Below are 17,555 nucleotides of genomic sequence, written 5' to 3' on the forward strand. Positions count from 1 at the left end.
GCTGTCCCTCAGCGGGGTCTCGGGCTAAAGCGCGGCCCGCGTGCCCCGCGTGGAGACTGGGTGCGGTGATTTCTAAGCAGCGGCGCTAGCCGTCTTTGGGGCACGCCCCGCACGCGGGGGCCCGGGAGGCAGGCTCAGGGCATGCCCGCCTCCGATTGGCCGAGCTGGCCATCGCTCCGCCCCGTGCTCTATAAGACGCACCGGCGGCGGGCGCAGCGCCGGTGCTGGGGGTTGCGGTCGCGTTCTGCTTTCCGGGTGCGGGGTGTCCACCACCTCCCCGCGCGCGCGGACAGGCGGGCGCAGACCTGCGGGGGCGGGGGATGCCGGGCTGCCGCATTAGCGCCTGCGGCCCGGGGGCCCAGGAAGGGACCGCAGAACCCGGGTCCCCGCCGCCACCGCCCCGGGAGTCCCTGCCATCCCCTCAGCTCCCGCCCCCAACTCCGACCTTGACCCCAGCCCCGCAGCAGCCCGAGGCGACCCAGGGGTCAGCAGCCGGCGCGGCCGAGGGGCAGGAGCTGCAGCGCTGGCGCCAGGGCGCTAGCGCGGGCGCGGGGGTCACCGGGCCGGCAGGGGGCGCGAGCGGCGGCCCGGGCGCGGCGGCGGGGCCGGGGGGTCGCGCGCTGGAGCTGGCCGAAGCGCGGCGGCGGCTGCTGGAGGTGGAGGGCCGCCGGCGCCTGGTGTCGGAGCTGGAGAGCCGGGTGCTGCAGCTGCACCGCGTCTTCCTGGCGGCGGAGCTGCGCCTGGCGCACCGCGCCGAGAGCCTGGGCCGCCTGAGCGGTGGCGTGGCCCAGGCCGAGCTCTACCTGGCGGCGCACGGGTCCCGCCTCAAGAAGGGCTCTCGCCGCGGCCGCCGGGGCCGCCCGCCCGCGCTGCTCGCCTCCGCGCTCGGCCTCGGAGGCTGCGTGCCCTGGGGCGCCGGGCGCCTGCGGCGCGGCCACGGCCCGGAGCCCGACTCGCCCTTTCGCCGCAGCCCGCCCCGCGGCCCCGCCTCCCCCCAGCGCTGACCCCAGCGCCTGGACCCCTGGCCACCCTGGACGGGACGTTCGCATGGTGGATGGATGGACGGCGACACCTACGTGGATGAACAGGTCGACCACAGGCGGATACAGTCCGGGGGCCAGGGGCCCAGGAGAGAAGCATGAGGTGCGGTCTTAGCGGCTGGTGCGTTCGCAAGGCGGGGCGGGGGGTGCAGGGCCCGGGACCCCCACTTCCTGGGGCTTCTGGAGTCTGCGGGGTTCTTGATGAAGCTGCCCGCTTTTCCGCCCCTCCCTGACCACCGGACCGAGTAGGGTGTTGGTCCTAAATCCCCGTTAGAGAGTTGGACGGTGAGAGCCGGGGGGGCGCTCAGACCCCAGGAGGGGCTTCGTGGCAGACTTGCCCCTGCTGGAGCCCGCGGTCCGGATGTCGCCCCGCCACCCCCAGCGCCAGTTGCCTTCCCTGCCCTAGGTTCCTGGGGGCTATGAGAAGCCTGGCCCCCGAGGCAGCTTTCTGCCGGCCCCTGGGGAAGGCAGAATGATGGGGTCTCAGGATGGGGCGGGGGCCGGCCCGGGGCTGCAGGACTGAGTTCTCCTCCTCTGGCCCCTGTTTCTCATCTGTGGAGATGGAATCCCCAGAGAGGCTGAGGACTCCCGCAACTGTGCTGAGGCCACAGCCCGACTCCCAGCACCGAGAAGGAGTTTGGCACCTGCTTGCCCAGGGCCCCCCACCCCAGCTTGGCTCTAGGTTGGCTGGGTCGGGGCTGGAGCCAGGTTGGAGCCAGGCGATGGCCTTCAGCGGGCCCCAAGCGGCAGGTATGGCATCAGCCTCCAGAAGAGGGGGCCTTAAAGGGCCAGACTGGAAATGAGATCTCTTCCTGTCCAGATGTCCTTCAGCCCTTCCCCCACTCAGCTGCGGCTCTGCTGCTCACAGCCGAGTTCAGGCAGCCTCACCTGTGGTCCGTGAAGTGCATGCGCGTGGTCGCCTCCCAGAAGGGCCATGGGGTGGCCAACACCAGGTGGAGTCCCGGCGGGCACTTCCATTCTTTAACTCGCACTGAGGATTGGGCACTGCTTTGCTCATGGAGCCAGGGGTAGAGTCCTCCCTTTGTGGAGCGAAGAGGGGATCCTTCAAGGTCACAGGCCAGCAAGGGGCAGAGCGGGGTCCCAGGCCTGTGTGTGTCCTGGGTGGGGGCGAGGGGGGCGCTGGCCCGGCTGCTGGCTGCTGTGTGACCTGGGACTATGCTGGCCTCTCTGGTGCTTGCTGCGTTCCTCCTCTCTGGATCTGGCTGGCTGTCCTCATGTTGGGGCCTGGAAATGCGGTGGAGGAGGAGGGGGCTATTGTCAGAGGCCTGGGATGCTGGTTCCGCTCCAAGACCCTCCCCAGATGCTATCCCATCAGCTGGTCCTCTCCCGGGGTACCAGAGTTTGGGGCTGGTTTCTCAGCCAGTATTCAGGCGTCCCTGAACCAGGTCTTAGCCTGGGAAGAGCGGTCAGGGTGGGGTGGGGTCTCAGCAGGGTCATGGGAGCATGGCGGGGGTGGGGGCTGGCGTCCTCTGGTCTCCCCAGAGAAGGAGCGCTTTCTGGAACAGTTTGGGTCCATGGGGGGTCTAGAGGCCCAGGGAGGGCGCTCTGTGGGAGTGACCTGATGAGAGAGCTCAGGCCGCAGTGCTGGGCTGCAGCCAGGACTGTTTGGTTTCTGGGTTGCACGGGAGGGCACCGGGTGCAGGGGAGCTTTTAGCTAATGGTGTAAAGTGCTCTGGGCAGCCACCGTTTCGCTCTGCTCTGGGATTTGTTGATAATCAGCTTTCCCCCGATTTGGGGTTGGGGTGGGAGGGCAGAGAATTAGAGACACCACTCTGGGCACGTGGCACCTGGACCTGGTGACCTGAGCAATGCTGCTGCCCCCTGCTCTCCACCAGGGGTCTCGGCCAGGGCTTACCACGCATGGTGACTTGAACCCCAGCTCCTGCCTAGCATACTGCCCACTACCCCTCAGCCAGCTGACAAAGTCACCTTCCCTTCCCCTCCGGTCCCCCCAGAGCTCCCCCCAGAAATGTCCTGGCCTGGCTGCATTTCCCCCTCAGTCCACAAGCATTGATGGCACCAGGCTGGGACCCAGGCTTTTGTCTTCCCACCTTCCTCCAGGAAGCCCTCCTTGGCTGTCATCCTGGGGCAGCCGCTGGGCGTTGTGTGTTGCTGGAGCACTGTTGCTATGCCATTGTTAGTAACTTATCCCCTGGGTAGGGGACTTAGCTCCCATCTTCCCACACCCCGCCCCGTGGACAGCATGGGGATCTTTGGGGGGGCCTGGGCGTTGAGGACATTGATGGCCACCAGTGAATCTGGGATCTTAGCAAAGGGAAATGAGGGTAACAGGGGCCTTTCTTCAGGCTGATGCCTGGGGCTGGGAGTTCAGGCTGCCAGTCTGAGACACCCCGCCCCCCCCTTTCACCTGGATAAGCCCTTCCCTCTCTTGGCTGCCCCAGCAGTGTGTGGGCGCCGCCACCAGAGGGCAGTGTGGGGCTACTGTGTGAGTCTTAGGGGCGTGGCCTGGGACAGGTTCGGTCCCCAGCGTTCTCGCCCCCACCCATGTCCTTCCAGATTGTCCGGGGCTAACTGGAATTTGAACTATAAACCTCTGGCAGAACTAGCGGGTAGTGGTGGTTCTGGGGACTCGCTTGGGGAAGGGGCTTCCTTGCAAAGAGGTTGTTCGTTTGGCGCTCAGCATCTGAGCTCTTAACATGTCTAAGTGAGCCGAACACCCGGCCCTGCCGCCGCCTGGCAACCGAGGTGGCCGCCTAGAGATGAGGCTGCAAGCCTGCAGTGTCCGCGAGGATCCCGGCCCTCGCCAGCCGGGTCCTGTGAGACCATCCCAGGGGCCCAGGCTTCTCCCAGCCGAAGGAGGGGCAACCTGCTCATGGCTCGGGGAGAGGGAGCACGTGGGAAAACTGCTGCCCATTCTTTCCCTTGTTAGTCCTTGACCCCACCTGGCACTGCGTCAAGCCCAGGGTCTGCTTCAGCCCACAGCCGCTCTGCAGAGGGTCGTGGCGGGCGAGTGACTTCATCCAAAGACAGAACCTGGGGGATCCCTTAAACATTAGGCTGTGGCTAAGAGGGCTCCGTCTGGGGGGATTTCTTTCCGGCTGTGTGTAGCGCCCCCTGTCCGGTCCTCAGTTCTGGGGAGGCTGTTACATAGGGGACCCTAGAGGGCTGGCAGACAATGGTGCCTGGCTCCCCCTGAGGTCTGGGCACACCCGGGCCTGGTTGTCTGGGCTGTGGGGGTGAGTCAGGCTGAGTTAGCACACCTGGCTCCTGGGCGGGTGGGCCCAGGATGCTGAGGGCCTGAGCCAGGCTCAGGCTTGCTGTGGAGGGCAGCCTCCCCTCCCTGCAGATCTGGGCTGGGAGGTTTGGAGAGCAGAGAGCCTGGGATGCAGGCTCACACACACACACACACACACACACACACGTCCCGGGGCAGTGGCGGGGAGCAGAAAGGGTCCCAGGCCAAACCAGGCAGACTGCGGATTCTGTCCTGGCCTGGAACGTCCCCAGCTGGGAAATCTGGGGGCAATGGCTTCCCTTTTCTGAGCCAGTTTCTTGTTTGTGTGTTTTGGGGTGGAGCTAGGGAGGAGCAGGAGATGTGTAGGTGATGGAGCTGTTCTGCCCAGGCCTGGAGAGGCTACCAGACGGAGCCCAGGCACCCCGGGCCGGCCCCGCATGCCCCTGGCTTCTCCAGAGTATCACCATATGAGGAATCCCTGGAACGTCCCCCCCCCCCCCCCAGCCCCCGGAGCCCTGGGGAGCTCCATAAGGGGAGAGGGGGGAGGGGCAGGCTTTTCATCCCAGGAACATTCCATTCGAGCTGCTCAGACCATTGGGGATCCCAGCCAAGGACTAAGGTCCCAGAGAACCTCTGCCTCCCCCAGGAGCCCCCACCCTTGTCCAGGGCTGGAGCTGGGGGAGCCCCATTTCCTGCAGCTGCCCCTCAGGAAGCAGGTAGATGTGGAGGGGTTGGGGGGCCAGGTTGCTGTGGGAAAGGCAATTACAGCTCTGGGAATGATTTCTTTCAGTCTTTCAGCTCCTCCGAGCCTCCACGCTGTGGACGTGGACTCCTGGACTGCGCTCCTGCCCTGGGCACCTCCTTCAGGAAGACTTCCAGAACTGACTCTGCACAGGCTTGGCGCCCTCCTTGCAGGAGCCCTCCCTCCACAGTGGCCAGGGGCCAGGCTGCGGGGAGCTTGCCCGCACTGTGCCACCCTTCATTTTGGCTTACACTGCAGGGAGGAGATGTTGCCACAGGCCCCTGAGGTGCAGGCCGATGATTTCAGAGCACAGCAAGCATTTCCAAGGGGAAACGAAAGGGATTTCCTTTAAAGATACAGCTGTCCTGAAGCTGCCACTGCCGGCTCCGGTCCCCATGTTGGTGGACGTCACCGCCTTGGTGGACGTCACTGCTTTGGGGTCTCGTGGTGCCAGGAGGCCTGTAGGGGGGAAATCTGGGGGGGTCTGAGCAAAGAGGGGTCCCTGGCCCTCCCCGTGATGGGAGCACACCTGCGGCCCAGCGGTCAGCTGCTGGCTCCTGGTAGGGGCAGACTTAAACTCCTGTGTCAAGTGTTCAGTGAAGACAGAAACCCCTGCATTGCAGTCTCCCGACAACGGTGGGAGAAGGGAGCTCGTTTCCTCCCAGCCCAGAACGTGTAGAACCCAGCAGCGCGTGAATCAGAGCAGGAAGAATAAACCTCGCCCCTGCGAGGCTGCTGTCCACGCAGCGCGTCCTTGGTGACTGTCACGGCTCTTTGAGCGGCCGGTTCCTTGAGCAGCTTCTGTGTGGTGTCATTGGGCGACCTGGGCCTGGTGCCCGGTGTGCCCACGGTCCGCCCTCCCCGGGGCCATCCTCCCTGTCACCGGAGGTGATGAGGGGACCTGTGTGCGACTGTGTGACGTTGGCAGCATGATGGCGGGGTGGGGGGTGGGCGGGGCTGTATGAGCCTGGGTTGGTCAGTGGCGGTCACTGCAGGAGACAGGGCACGTTCCAGCTGGGAAATTTAGAAAGGGGCCTCAGCCCAAGGGGGTGGGCAGGGCTGGCAACAGTGGGAAGCCTGCGGGGACAAGGGCAGCAGCCAGGTGGGGATCAACACGGAGTACACGCCCGGCTTCCTTCACCTTCCTGCTGGGGCCTGTCACTGTCGTCCCACAGGAAGCTGGGAACAAGGGAGCCATTGATGCCCTGTCCCTCGATGGCAGCGACCCCAGGGCTCAGAGCAGAAGGGCAGAGAGGGGACCCGGAGGGGCCGGTGGGTCACGTCCCTGCCTGGCTGGAGGGTAGAGAATGGGGCTTGCTTCCCTCCACCAGGGTCTGAGTCCCAGCTCCCAATTCCTGCCTATGCCAGCATGTCCAAGGCTGCAGAACAATGCCAGTCTCTGAGTCAGTGTTTGTCTCACTCCCAGAAATACCGCGCCACTCCCAAACACACCCAGAGGCACGCGGTCGCCACCACGGGCCCCAGATGGTCACCACAAGCTGCGGCCAGTGTCACAGGAGCGCTGAACGTGCCACGTATGGGCACAGGGGACTGCTTTCTCAGCCATCCACATGTGCACAGGGAGAGGCTGACAGCAGTGGCTCCGGAGTCGGGCACACCTTGACTTCTCGGGCCTTGGTTTCCCTGTCTGTAAAATGGGACTCACACTTGCTCTTGTCCCCTGGAGTCGGGAGGATGAAATGAGAGGTGATTTGGGGGACTGGATGAGCCTGCTCTCGAGACGGAAGCTCTTGCTCTGAACTCTTGGGCCCTGCACGGGCCAGCCAGACACCCCCCAGGCGCAAGTGTCCTTCCCCAGACACGCCTGGGAGAGCATGAGTACCTTCAGACGAGTTCCCAGGCCGGAACACCTGCCCCGCACACCCACGTGGCTGGCTTCCTGCCGCCTTGAGGTCTTGGGCCAATGGTGTCGTTTCCTCTTAACCTTGGTGAACCCCAGCACCTCCAGCCCCGTCTACACAGGCACCTACCCCTGGCTCACTCCATCTGCATCGTGGATCTCCTGGGTCTGTATGGCATCTACCCCATTAGAATGTAATCTTCATCTTCTGTGGCCGTTTGTCCCCGAGAACACCACACGGCGAGCACTGCACATGCACCATGTGGGCTTCAAGGCCACGCCTCACCTGGACAGGCTGTGCCTGCCTACACTATGAGCATCCTCTCATACCCAGGCTCAGATGGCCAGAGCAGGGAGGCAACACAGCTGGGATGTGGGTGGGGGGCCGGTGTGGGTCACCCGGTCGAGGAAGCGGTTCTGTTTGCCCCTCCAGCAGTGGAAGGGACCAGGTCACCCAGCAGGGACCCAAGGAGCAGGTGAGGTGGCTGGGCTCACCCTGATACCCTGAGGACTCCTCTTGTTTTTTCCACCCTGGCTGCAACCATCAAAGCCGCCACTTCAGAGGCCCCTAATGAGGCTGACTGTGTTAAGGGCTTTGCAATCCCTGGATCAAAGAGGGAGGGCAGCGTCCAGGGCACCTCCTGATGCCCCGAGGGAACTGCTCCTGGCACGGCCCCAGCTGGGTCTGCAGAGACCCTGCCCCTTCAGGGGAGCTGCTGGGGGCAAGTCAGCACACCCAGCAGCACTTGTGGAGGGGGACTGGGGACTGAGGGAAGCCCCCCCAGGGAGGAGGCTCTACCTGGACTCTGGGGGACCCTGAGATCCCGCATCTCTGCTGCTGTCTCTTGGAGAATTTTTTTTCCATTTTACTTGAAAGGCAGAATGCAAGATCTGTTTGCTGGTTCACTCCCCAGTTGTTTACTACAGCCAGGGCTGACTCAAGCCAAAGCCCAGAGCCTGGAACTCCATGTGGGTCTCCCACGGGGGTGGAAGGGGTCCTAGTACTTGAGCTTTCACTGCAACCTCCCAGGATCACCTTAGCAAGAAGCTGGATCATGGCAGAGGAGCTAGGACTTGAATAGGGCGCTGCCAACGTGGGACATGGGCAGCCCAAGTGGCGAGTTCACGGCTCAGACGACACCTGCCCCATTCGCTGCTGTTTCTGGAGGGGCCTCCAGTGCAGATGCGCTCACTTGTTCCCTAGGAAGAGATGGGCTGACCAGGGTCTGAGTCAATGACTAGGCAGTGGAGTGGCTGGCCAGGTCGGGGGCTCTTAGGAGTCAGGGCAGAAATCACTACAACACTCACTATTCAGCGAGAGGCACTTGCAGGTCAGACGCGGACATCAACTCCCAGAATACAGTTGTCATCTGGGGCAGGTACTTAGGGGAGGAGGGGCGACCCCCAGCCACAGCCCAGGCCTCCAACAACTCGGTCCCTCCAGTGCTCCCTCCCACAATACAAGCCAGGCTCAGACCGGGGGAGGCAGCTGCAGCCCCAGGAGGCGTGGATGGTCCTTCCTTTCCTGGGAGAAGGCATGGTGCAGGCTCAGTGCAGGCAATCTTTATTGGCACGTGCTGGGAGTGCAAAACAACAAACCCGGAGGGATGGAAAAGGAGGGGTCCCTCCCCCATGTGAGAGCCCCATAACCAAGCCAGGGCCGCGGGGGTTGGGGGCAGGAGCACTCAACTGCGGCCCCAGCACCTCCCAAAGAACAAGCTCCCAGGCAGGCAGGCTGGCTCCTCACGGTGCAAGGGGGAAGGAGCCGCACACTGGGAGGGGCGTGGGCTGCCTCCCACCCTGGGCCACCTGGCGCCTGCCCACGGCTCACTCCAGCCCTTAGGAGGTCTTCACAGCTTGGGGTATGGATTTCAGGAGTCTGGGCTACACCCATCCCTCCCCAAACCCATGTGTCTGACTGATGTCTCAGTTTCCCTCTCCAGTGATTAGCCAGGTTGGACCACAGGGTTAGTGGCCCGCCCCCGCCCCCCAAGTGAGCAGTCCCCATACATCCCCGGGGGTGGGTGGGGAGTGGGCTGCAGTCCCTGGGACTCTGCTCTTGTCCAAAAGACCCTCTCAAGGCCAGGGAGATCCACCCGAGGTGCTGGGCCTTGAGGCTACCACCCAGACTTGCTTCTCTCCTGAAGCCGACCGGTTCCAAAAGCAAACAGCCCCTTCAGCCCACCATCATGCTGGTCCAGAAGCAGGGGGCACTCACCAAAGGGTCTGCCCGCTGCCGGGAGCCCCCCGCGTGGCCTTAAGCCCCTGGAGGCCACTCGTGGGGAGGTTGCCTGTTCAGCTGCAGGCCCGCCCCTGCAGCAGGGCTGGGCCGGCCGGCACAGGCTGCCTGTCCCCGGTCCTGACCTCCACCCACTCCTGGGGGTCCCATGCCACCCCGGGAGGCCCAACCTCTTCTGCCCGGGGTCCAAGTCAGTTACATGGCAGCCAGGTTGGATAGGCGTGTGCCCGAGCCAGCAGAGGCTGCACGGGGGTGACGTAGTAATTGACGGTGGCCGGCACGAGCCCGTCGGGGCCTGGAGGGCGCCAGGCCAGCGCGGCGGCGGCGGCGGGGCCCTGCTCGGCCAGCGCCTGCAGCGCCAGCGCTGCGATCAGGTCCAGCGTCTGGCGGCGCTCGTGGTTCATGAGGCACACGGTGCTCTCGTTGACCACCCGATGCAGCGTCACCAGGCAGGCGTAGCGGCGCGGGGCGTCGGCGCCGCCGAAGTGGGCCTCCAGGTAGCGCTCCAGCGTGCGCTGCTGCTCGGCCAGGTCCGGGAAGTCGATGAAGAACCGCGAGCACATGTAGCGCTGCAGTGCGCGCACGTCGGGCCGGGGCCGCGGCCGGAAGCCGCGCACCAGCAGGTGGCAGTACTTGAGCAGGCCGCCGCCGCGGATCTCCTCCGGGCTGCGCGTGGCGATGACGCGGTGCCGCAGGTGCTCCAGGGCTTCGGCGAAGTCTCCGTACAGGCTCTCGCCCGTCACCGTCGGGTGGAAGGCCTCGGACATGGGCGTGGACGAGCACTGGCCGAAGAGCAGCAGCGAGTCCAGGACGATCTGGAAGGAGTCCACGCTGAACTCGAACTGGCGCCTCACGGAGTCCACAAACTTGAGTTCCACGTTCTTGCCGCTCTTGTTGGACAGCGAGATGAGGCTCCAGCGGTCTGTGTCCGTGCACACTTTGACCAGCTTCTGCACGTACGCCTCCTTGAGGGTCACGGGCGTGATCTTGGCCCGGCTCACGCCGGCGGGCAGGAAGTCCAGCAGACAGGCCAGCACCACGGCCTTGGTCAGCTGGAAGGACGCCTCGCTGCGCAGGTCCACCCGGAACACCAGGTCCAGGTCCTTGTAACCCAGGCCGCTCTCAGGGTGCAGGACGTGGCTGGCGGCCGAGCCATGGAGTCGCACGCTGTGCACTCGAAGTCCCTGCTCCTCCAGGCTGCTGCGGACCACCTGTGAGAGCCGAGGCAGGAGGACAGGTGTCAGGAGCCTGGGTCCCTGGGAGCGCTCTGGGAGTTCCATGGAAGGCTCAGGGCACCACCCATCAGTGCTGAGCCCTTGCCAACTGTTGTAACTTTGGAAACCTGTAACCCTCTAAGCTTCCATCTCCTAACATGACTCAGAACAGCAGCAGGAAGAGCAAACCTGCACAGGATTTGCCAGGTGTCAGGTCTTCATCTACCCACTTTTCACTAGGCTGCTTGGGAGGGTTCCCGGAAACAGGAAATTAAAAGAAACATTTGTTTTGTTGCAAAGAATTTTGAAATCCATGTGTAGTTTTTTCATAGCAGGTATTTCCATGAACTTTTAAAGTGCTCTTACACATTAAAATAGAAACTTGAGGCAGGTGTCGTGGCACAGCGGATTAAAGTGACACCCACATCCCTGTATCTGTGTGCTGGTCGCGTCCTGGCTACTCTGCTTCCAGTCCAGCTTCCTGCTAACGTGCCTGGAAGCAGTAGATGGTGGGCCTAGTCCTCAGGCCCTGCTGCTCACCAGGGAGACCCAGATGGAGTTGTGGATATAAACTCACTTAATCCTCATGATAAATCGGGGGGCTAGGTGCTTTCGTCCCCACTTCACAGCTGGGGCCAACTCACTGGCCCAAAGCCACACAGCTGGAGAATGCAGAGTTGTGAGTGCACCTGAGTCCATGCCCAAACCACTAGGCTATTCTATCTCTCTAACTCTGCAAGTGGAACACTTGGCTTCGTGCTGGGCACCGAGCTAACTGCTCCAGTGGATCGGGGATATCTTTAGCATTTCCCGTTCATTACCACCTTAACCCTCACAACAATCCGCCGATTCCAGTTGACAGATGGGGCACAGAGCGGTTAAGAAACGTGCCCCAGGCCGCAGAGTAGCCAGGTTCAGACTAAAACCCAGCTTGGTTGGACTCTCCCTTCCGTGCAGGCTGCTCTGACATTGACACACTTAACTCATCTTTACAAGCACCCAGGGAGGCAGTCGGGTGAAGCCATGCAGAAGTGGCAGGGATGGGAGGCCAAAGCCAGGCCCTTTCCACGGGGTCAGGATCCAAGGAAAGCTCCCTAGCCCAGTGGGGAGAGACCCGACAGGGAGCCGACGGGGTTTCTTGAACCTGTTGCCCAACTGGGGGCAGCTCCCCGGGCCCCGGGCGTGGAGAAGAGCCAGCAGGGTCAGCAGCCCAAAGTGCCTCACACACCATCCGGAAAGTGACCAGGCAGCATTCCTGCCTGCTGCGATTCTGCAACCTCACCACGCTGCCAAGTCAGCGCCCAGCTCTGGGTTGGGCTGCCCTCCTTGCCTCCCAGGGAATTACTGCAAAGAATGCACCCAAGTGCTGAGGAGGCAAGCTCAGTGGGGCAATCCAAGGCGGGCGGCTCCTCCAGGAAGGCTTCCGGGACCAGAGCCTTGACTAAGGGAAGAGGTTGTCATGGCAACACTGGTGGTAAGCAACTGGCCCTCAGGAACAAGGGGGACAGGAATGGAGTAGGGGAGGAGGAAGCACTTAGGCACCCCGTGAGTGCCAGGTGCCGGGCCACACCTGAATCCATGAGGGACACATCTTATGATGTCTGTGTTCTCCACGCAGACACCAAGGTTCACAGGAGTGGGGTCACCTGTTCATGATCACCTGAAGGCACCTTCAACCCCAGGTCTGGCTGGCTCCAGAGCCAATCCTGTTCCCTGCATGGTGCAGAGCCCAGATTGGAAAGAGCAGGGACTAAGGGACTAATGTTCTCAACCTCCTTGCCTTTCAAAATTTCAAAGTGAGGCCAGGCCTCCATTCCCTGAGGCCCAGAGCTGGAGCAGCTGGGGAGCAGGCAGGTAGGGGCTGGGTGTGCCTCAGCCAGCCAGCCGGGGCCAGTTGCTTCAGTCCAGCCTCCAGACTTCTAACCCACACCTGTCAGGTAATACGGAGGCCAATGAGAGCAGTGGGCCAATGTCCTCTGTCCAAGGACCCTGCAGACCCACAAGAGCAGACTGGACCCCTCCCCTAGTGCCATAGGCTGACAGAGCCTCCCTCTGTGCCAGCACCTGCTCCTAGGCTGGTACCCCCCTGGGCATGGCGTCTGGCCTGGTGAGTAGGCCGTAGCACCCTTGTTAACCCCCTGCATCAGGGCCATGGGCAGCTGTGTCAGCCAGCCAGCGGCTGTTGTCTCTTTCCCAGGTGTGACTGCAGCCAGTTTGGCAGGTGATCCCCAGATACCACCACACCCCAGGACTGCAGGGCAGCTTGGCGCCTCCTGAATCAGACTTTCCAGTCACAGAGGGGGCAGGGACTGCACCCTCCTTTCTCCTGTGCCAAGGCCCTCCCCCAAACCATCTCTTCTGGGCTGCTGCAAGACCCACAGGGAAGGAGACTGGCAGGTGGTCAGCCGGCAGGCTTGTGAAACTCACACCCAGAGCAGCCGCTGGCTGCAACTGGAGAGCTCAGGTTATATAGCTCGGTCCTCTGCTCAGAGAAGGCAGAGGACTTACCCAAGGTCACAGAGCCAATTAGTAGCCAAGCTTAGTTAGAACCAAGCTTCCCAGAGCTGTAGGCAGGGGGCCTCCAGGGTGGGTCCCTTAGCCCAGTGTCAGCAACAACAGCATCTCCAGCTGCTGAGATTGTTGCCATAGGCAAAGCCTCGTGGGGTAGAGGGGAAGAAAACTTCCAGTGCTGAGAAGCCCCAAGGCAACAATCAGTACTGCTGCCACCCCCCAGCCTGCGTGATGCCCCCATCTGCACTCCTTCCTCCCCACCCCCATCCCAAGCAGGGTTCCTGCTGGGAGACAGGCTTTCTCCCCAGGGGAGGCAGCTGTTTCCTTGGCTTCTGGAAGCAGACAGGGTGCTGGAGCTGTCCCCACTGCGCAGATGACGACAGTGAAGGACACTGACACTGGCCCAAGCCCTGAACGCAGGTGCCTGACCGCCTAGTCCAGCTCTGACAGCTCGCCATTCTGCGGTCTCCCTGAGCCTCGTCCAGGAGGCGGTGGGGCCACCACCGCCATCACAGAGCCAGCGCCTGTGGACCTGGCTATGAGGACCTAATCACATCTGTGCCCTTGGTGTCCCTACCAGGGCCTGGCACCTAGCAAGCACTGATAAAAGCAGTTTGGATCATCGTGAAAGGCACAAGGACCTCTCCTCCGAGGGCACCCGTGTCCCTGCAGAAGGGGCTCCCACGCTGGGCTCCACCTTCCTGGTCCCCCGTGCCACAATCTGTCCTGGGGAGAAAAAGCCTTGGCCGGTTTGCTCATCAGCCAGATGACAGCGGGCAGCCGAGGAATGCCTCTGCGAGCAGCTCTGGGCCGCGGTGAGTCAGGCCCCGGGAATCTGCCCCTGCCTCCACCCCCTCCGGTTGGGTTCCTTGTTCCTGGGGAGGGCGGACGAGGAAACCCCCCTCTATACAGTCCTCCCCCCTACTGGAGGCAGGGGCATGGTCTGCTTCACCTGGCTTGGTTGGCTGCCTCCCCAGAAGGTAGATGCCCTGGCTGGCAGCACACTCAGGGGTTGTCGAGGGATTTCCTGGCTCCTTCCATCAGGGACTCCCCTAACACCTAGAAGGTGAGCTTGAAAGCTGGGGAGGGGGAGGAGGGCTTGGGCAAACCCTGAGTCTGCAGCAGCCTGGTCCCAGGAAGACCCGAGTCGCAGGGTTTGATTTTCACCTTATTAGGCCATTGTAGGTAGCTCACTACCGCCCCAGAGGCCTCGGCTGTAAAATGGGTTCAATAATGATCTAACTCTGGCATGGCAGAGCGTGACTGTGCCTGGGCTGCGCAGATGAAAGAGAGATTTGGGGTCACAGAGAGTCAGGTAGGGGAAGAGCTGGAGTCTGAAGAAAGGAAAGAGCTGGCAGAATTCCCTTCTCTGGTTCCCCAGGAGAAACGCGGGGCTGCCGCTCTGAGACCTGGGCTTTGCTGCATTTCTGTTGGGGAGGGAGACAAATACGGACGTCGCCCTCAGGGCTGGGCTGCCCAGGACTCACACAACCCCAGCCAGGAGACAGGGAGCCCCCCGTGGGGATTTCTGGACTTTCCCACCTAGGCAAGGGTTCTATGGGAACACACAGAGATTCTGATCCTGGGATCTTGAGCCGGTGAAGGGGGTGGGAGGTGAGGCTGGGGACTGAAAGCTGTTTCGCCCACACGTGCACACCTACCCACCCAGGGCTGCCTGGCATCTTCTGTCCTCGCAGGCAGGGCTCTTCTTCCCGCCAAGTGCCTCCCTGTTCTTGTCGTCTCCCCCGACCAGGGCCCGAGGGGAGGGGGGACAGGGAAAGCCAAATGGGGAGGAGGAGGAGGTGCAGGAGGAAGAGGTCTGGTCTACCATCAACACGTTCTGTGCAAGGTTTACAGCCCCAGCCCCGTTCCTCAGTTTCCCGAGCTGCCCAGAGAACTGACCAGACTCCCGGTGCCTCCCAGCCCAAGAGCCCCCAGACCCCCCTACCCGCGCCCGCCAGGCGCCCTCTCACCTGCACGATCTGCCGGGGCTGCACGCTCAGCGTGGGGAAGTTACCGCGCCCGTGAATGGGAATCGGCTCGCTCAGGAGTGCGTCCAGCCGCTTCACCTGTGGCCAACTCAGCCTGCTCAGGTGCCGGCCGGGGGAGGCCGAGGCCGAAGAGGTCTCTGGGTCGGGGCCGCCGCCGGCCGGGGCGGCCATAGCCACCGCCGAGGCCGCAGCCGTCCCCACCTGCGCAGCCGCCCCGTCTCCGCTCTCAGCTCCGCTCTCCGACAGCATCGTTCGCCCAGCCCCGGAGCCCCGACGGCAGAAACCGGGGGGTGATTAAGGGGAGGAGGGCGGGGGAAGAGGCTGTGCTGGGACCAAGGCGGGGCGCGGAGATGCAGGGACGGGGCGGCAGCGACGGCGAGACAAACCCGGGGCACACCTCCGACAGCGACGACCCACCGACCCTAAAGCCCGCGGTCCCCTGCCCAGCTGACTCTTATAGGCCGCGGGCCGCATGTCTATTGGCCCGCGCTGCTGTCACGCAGAGGGAGCTGCCCCGCCTCTTGATGCCCTTGCCATTGGCCCGCAGAACTTTGCACGTGAGTCAGTGTTTCCCAAGGCGATTCCGATTGGCTGGAAGGCACGCCCATGCCCCGCCCCCTTCACACGCTGAATTCCCTCCTTTGGTCTTTAAAGAATTTGTTCATTGTCGTTGGCCCGGGTGGGCCTGAACTTAAAGGGAAAGCGCCCTCCAGAGGAAAGGGAGGAAAGGGAGTTGTGGAGTTTGCCGCAGGGTCGGATCGCTGAGACATTCCAGAAGGAACTGAGAAAATCGCTCGGGCCGGTCCTGGTCGTCCGCTCTTTTCCAGAAGCCCGGAGAGATGGCGCCGTTTGCTGAATTCTGCGAGGCGCTTTCTAACGCCCTCTCTTGCCTGGCCCGTGCACTCCGCAGCCTGGCTGGTGTGGCTGTGCAGGGGCAGGCGGGGTAGATGCGCTCCAGGAACCGGTACAGCTTCCCTAGCGTCCCCGCAAGTCCTGGACCAAGGCTGTAGCACCGGCAGACCCTTTCAGCTGCACCTGAGCCGACCCGGGGCTTTTTCGGGGCTGGAGGATGGGCACTCCGTGAGCCTGGCTTCCTCTCCCACCTTACAGAGCTGGGAGAGTGCAGCCTCATTATGGCTTTAAATTCATCTCTTTCCTTCCTGATTTTAAATAAACGTGTTGTGGCAAACATTCAGAAACTAAAGCTATCCGATTCATCACTGTAATCATTACTCTTAAATATATTCTCAATAGCGTTTCAAATTGAATCTGATCCTCCCGACGTTCTCCTGTGAGGCAGCCTGGGCAGCAGTCATAGGGCCACTTTACAAATGGGGAAACCAAGATCTGGAATTGGTAAGCCTGAGGTCACCAGCCTGACCCTGACAGACATGGGAGTGGACCTGGGGAGGCCGACTCTTGGGCCAAGCAGCCCCTGGCTCTGGCTTTCCGGGAGGGGACCCACTGCTTGCTCCCCTGCTTGGCTCAGTGGTCTTGGACCAGTCCCTTCCAGGCCTCAGTGCAGTCAGCTGCTAAGAAGTTTATAGAGGGACCGGCACTGTGGCCTAGTAGGCTAAGACTCCATCTGTGGCACTGGCACCCCATATGGACACCGGTTCGAATCCTGGCTGCTCCTCTTTTGATCCAGCTCTGTGCTATGGCCTGGGAAAGCAGTGGAAGATGGCCCAAGTGCTTGGGCCCCTGCACCTGCATGGGGGACCTGGAAGAAGCTCTGGCCCCTGGCTTCAGATCAGCTCAGCTCCAGCTGGGAAGTGACCCAGTGAATGGAAGACCTTTCTCTCTGTCTCTCCCTCTCTTTATCTGTAACTCTACCTCTTAAACAAACAAACAAATGAATAAAACAGACATAGGAATCTTCGTTGGACCCAGCACATATCCTTGAGGTTAACGAGGAGAAAGGTCCAGGTGGCCTGCTACCCCCACTTCCGTGCCATGGCAAAAGAGGGAAAACAGACGGGAACACTTGCTGAATTCCTGCTCCACACAAGCTCGTTTACATACATGACCTCTAGTTGCTAGCATACACCTCAGTGTGTGGGGTCATTGTGCCCAGCCTACAGCTAAAGAAACACAGGCTTAGGCAGGTCAAGTGATGTCCCCAAGGTCACACAAACCACTACTTGGCAGTCCGGGGCTCAAGTCCAGGTCTCCTGACTCCAGAGCCCAATTTTGCAACCACTCTGCTTGGAAGACTTGGCACATATCACAAAGTTGTGCTTGGCACAGCTCCAGCCCCACCCACAAGATCCATCCATTCATTCATCAGCCAACAGACTGTGGACCAGGTACTGGGCTGAGCCCAGAACTCTCTAATGAGAAAGACAATAGTCAAGTAAACAAATAAACATTTCATGTAGAGCTAAGAAAAAAAAATAAAACAAGGTCCCAGAAGAGAGAACCCTGAGAGAGAGAGAGAGAGAGAGAGAGAGAGAACCAGAGGTGTGGGTAGACAGCACAGTGCGATCATGGAATATCTCCCTAACCAGGCAACAGTTCATCCTACACACTAGATGGCATTTTCTTGGAAAGGAAGCTCATCTCTTTTTCTCTCGTCCTTCTGTCTGGGCTAGGAAAAGCAATTAGCAAATTCACATATCGTGAATCACCCTGCTTCCATTCCCAAAGCTGGTCATCTCCATGTTTGCTGAATTACAGGGCGTGAACGTCATGATGGTGGGGATGGAGGTGACGGTGGAGGGGGCGGGCAGTGGAGGGAGCT

The 17,555-nt window shown here is 61.9% G+C and overlaps 2 protein-coding genes across 7 annotated transcripts; one reads left to right on the forward strand and one right to left on the reverse strand.

The window, feature by feature from the left end:
- The first annotated feature begins 236 nt into the window (after positions 1–236).
- Positions 237–8,466, forward strand: TRNP1 (TMF1 regulated nuclear protein 1). 6 transcript variants are annotated; one of them, XM_062190721.1, is made up of 3 exons: positions 237–1,161; positions 1,601–1,790; positions 5,056–8,466. In XM_062190721.1, the coding sequence occupies exon 1, from the start codon at positions 321–323 to the stop codon at positions 1,002–1,004; it is 684 nt and encodes a 227-aa protein (XP_062046705.1). In that variant the 5' UTR covers positions 237–320; the 3' UTR covers positions 1,005–1,161; positions 1,601–1,790; positions 5,056–8,466. The 6 variants fall into 6 exon arrangements, with proteins under 6 accessions (XP_062046705.1, XP_062046703.1, XP_062046706.1 ...); XM_062190719.1 differs by having other exon boundaries at positions 237–1,143; XM_062190722.1 differs by lacking the exon at positions 1,601–1,790 and having other exon boundaries at positions 5,048–8,466.
- Positions 8,127–15,265, reverse strand: TENT5B (terminal nucleotidyltransferase 5B). The gene is made up of 2 exons (XM_062190715.1): positions 14,798–15,265; positions 8,127–10,310 (listed from the first exon to the last, which is right to left on the reverse strand). The coding sequence occupies exons 1-2, from the start codon at positions 15,062–15,064 to the stop codon at positions 9,291–9,293; spliced, it is 1,287 nt and encodes a 428-aa protein (XP_062046699.1). The 5' UTR covers positions 15,065–15,265; the 3' UTR covers positions 8,127–9,290.
- Positions 15,266–17,555: the final 2,290 nt, after the last annotated feature.

The sequence above is a fragment of the Lepus europaeus genome, chromosome 5 (assembly GCF_033115175.1).
Source record: "Lepus europaeus isolate LE1 chromosome 5, mLepTim1.pri, whole genome shotgun sequence".
NCBI lineage: Eukaryota > Metazoa > Chordata > Mammalia > Lagomorpha > Leporidae > Lepus > Lepus europaeus.

Bases quoted from the DNA above. Each gene is read 5' to 3' on its own strand.
- TRNP1 (XM_062190721.1), top strand. From the start codon at position 321: ATGCCGGGCTGCCGCATTAGCGCCTGCGGCCCGGGGGCCCAGGAAGGG.
- TENT5B (XM_062190715.1), bottom strand. From the start codon at position 15,064: ATGCTGTCGGAGAGCGGAGCTGAGAGCGGAGACGGGGCGGCTGCGCAG. The intron at 10,311-14,797 runs GTGAGAGGGCGC...CGGCTCTCACAG, and splicing joins AGCCCCGGCAGATCGTGCAG to GTGGTCCGCAGCAGCCTGGA.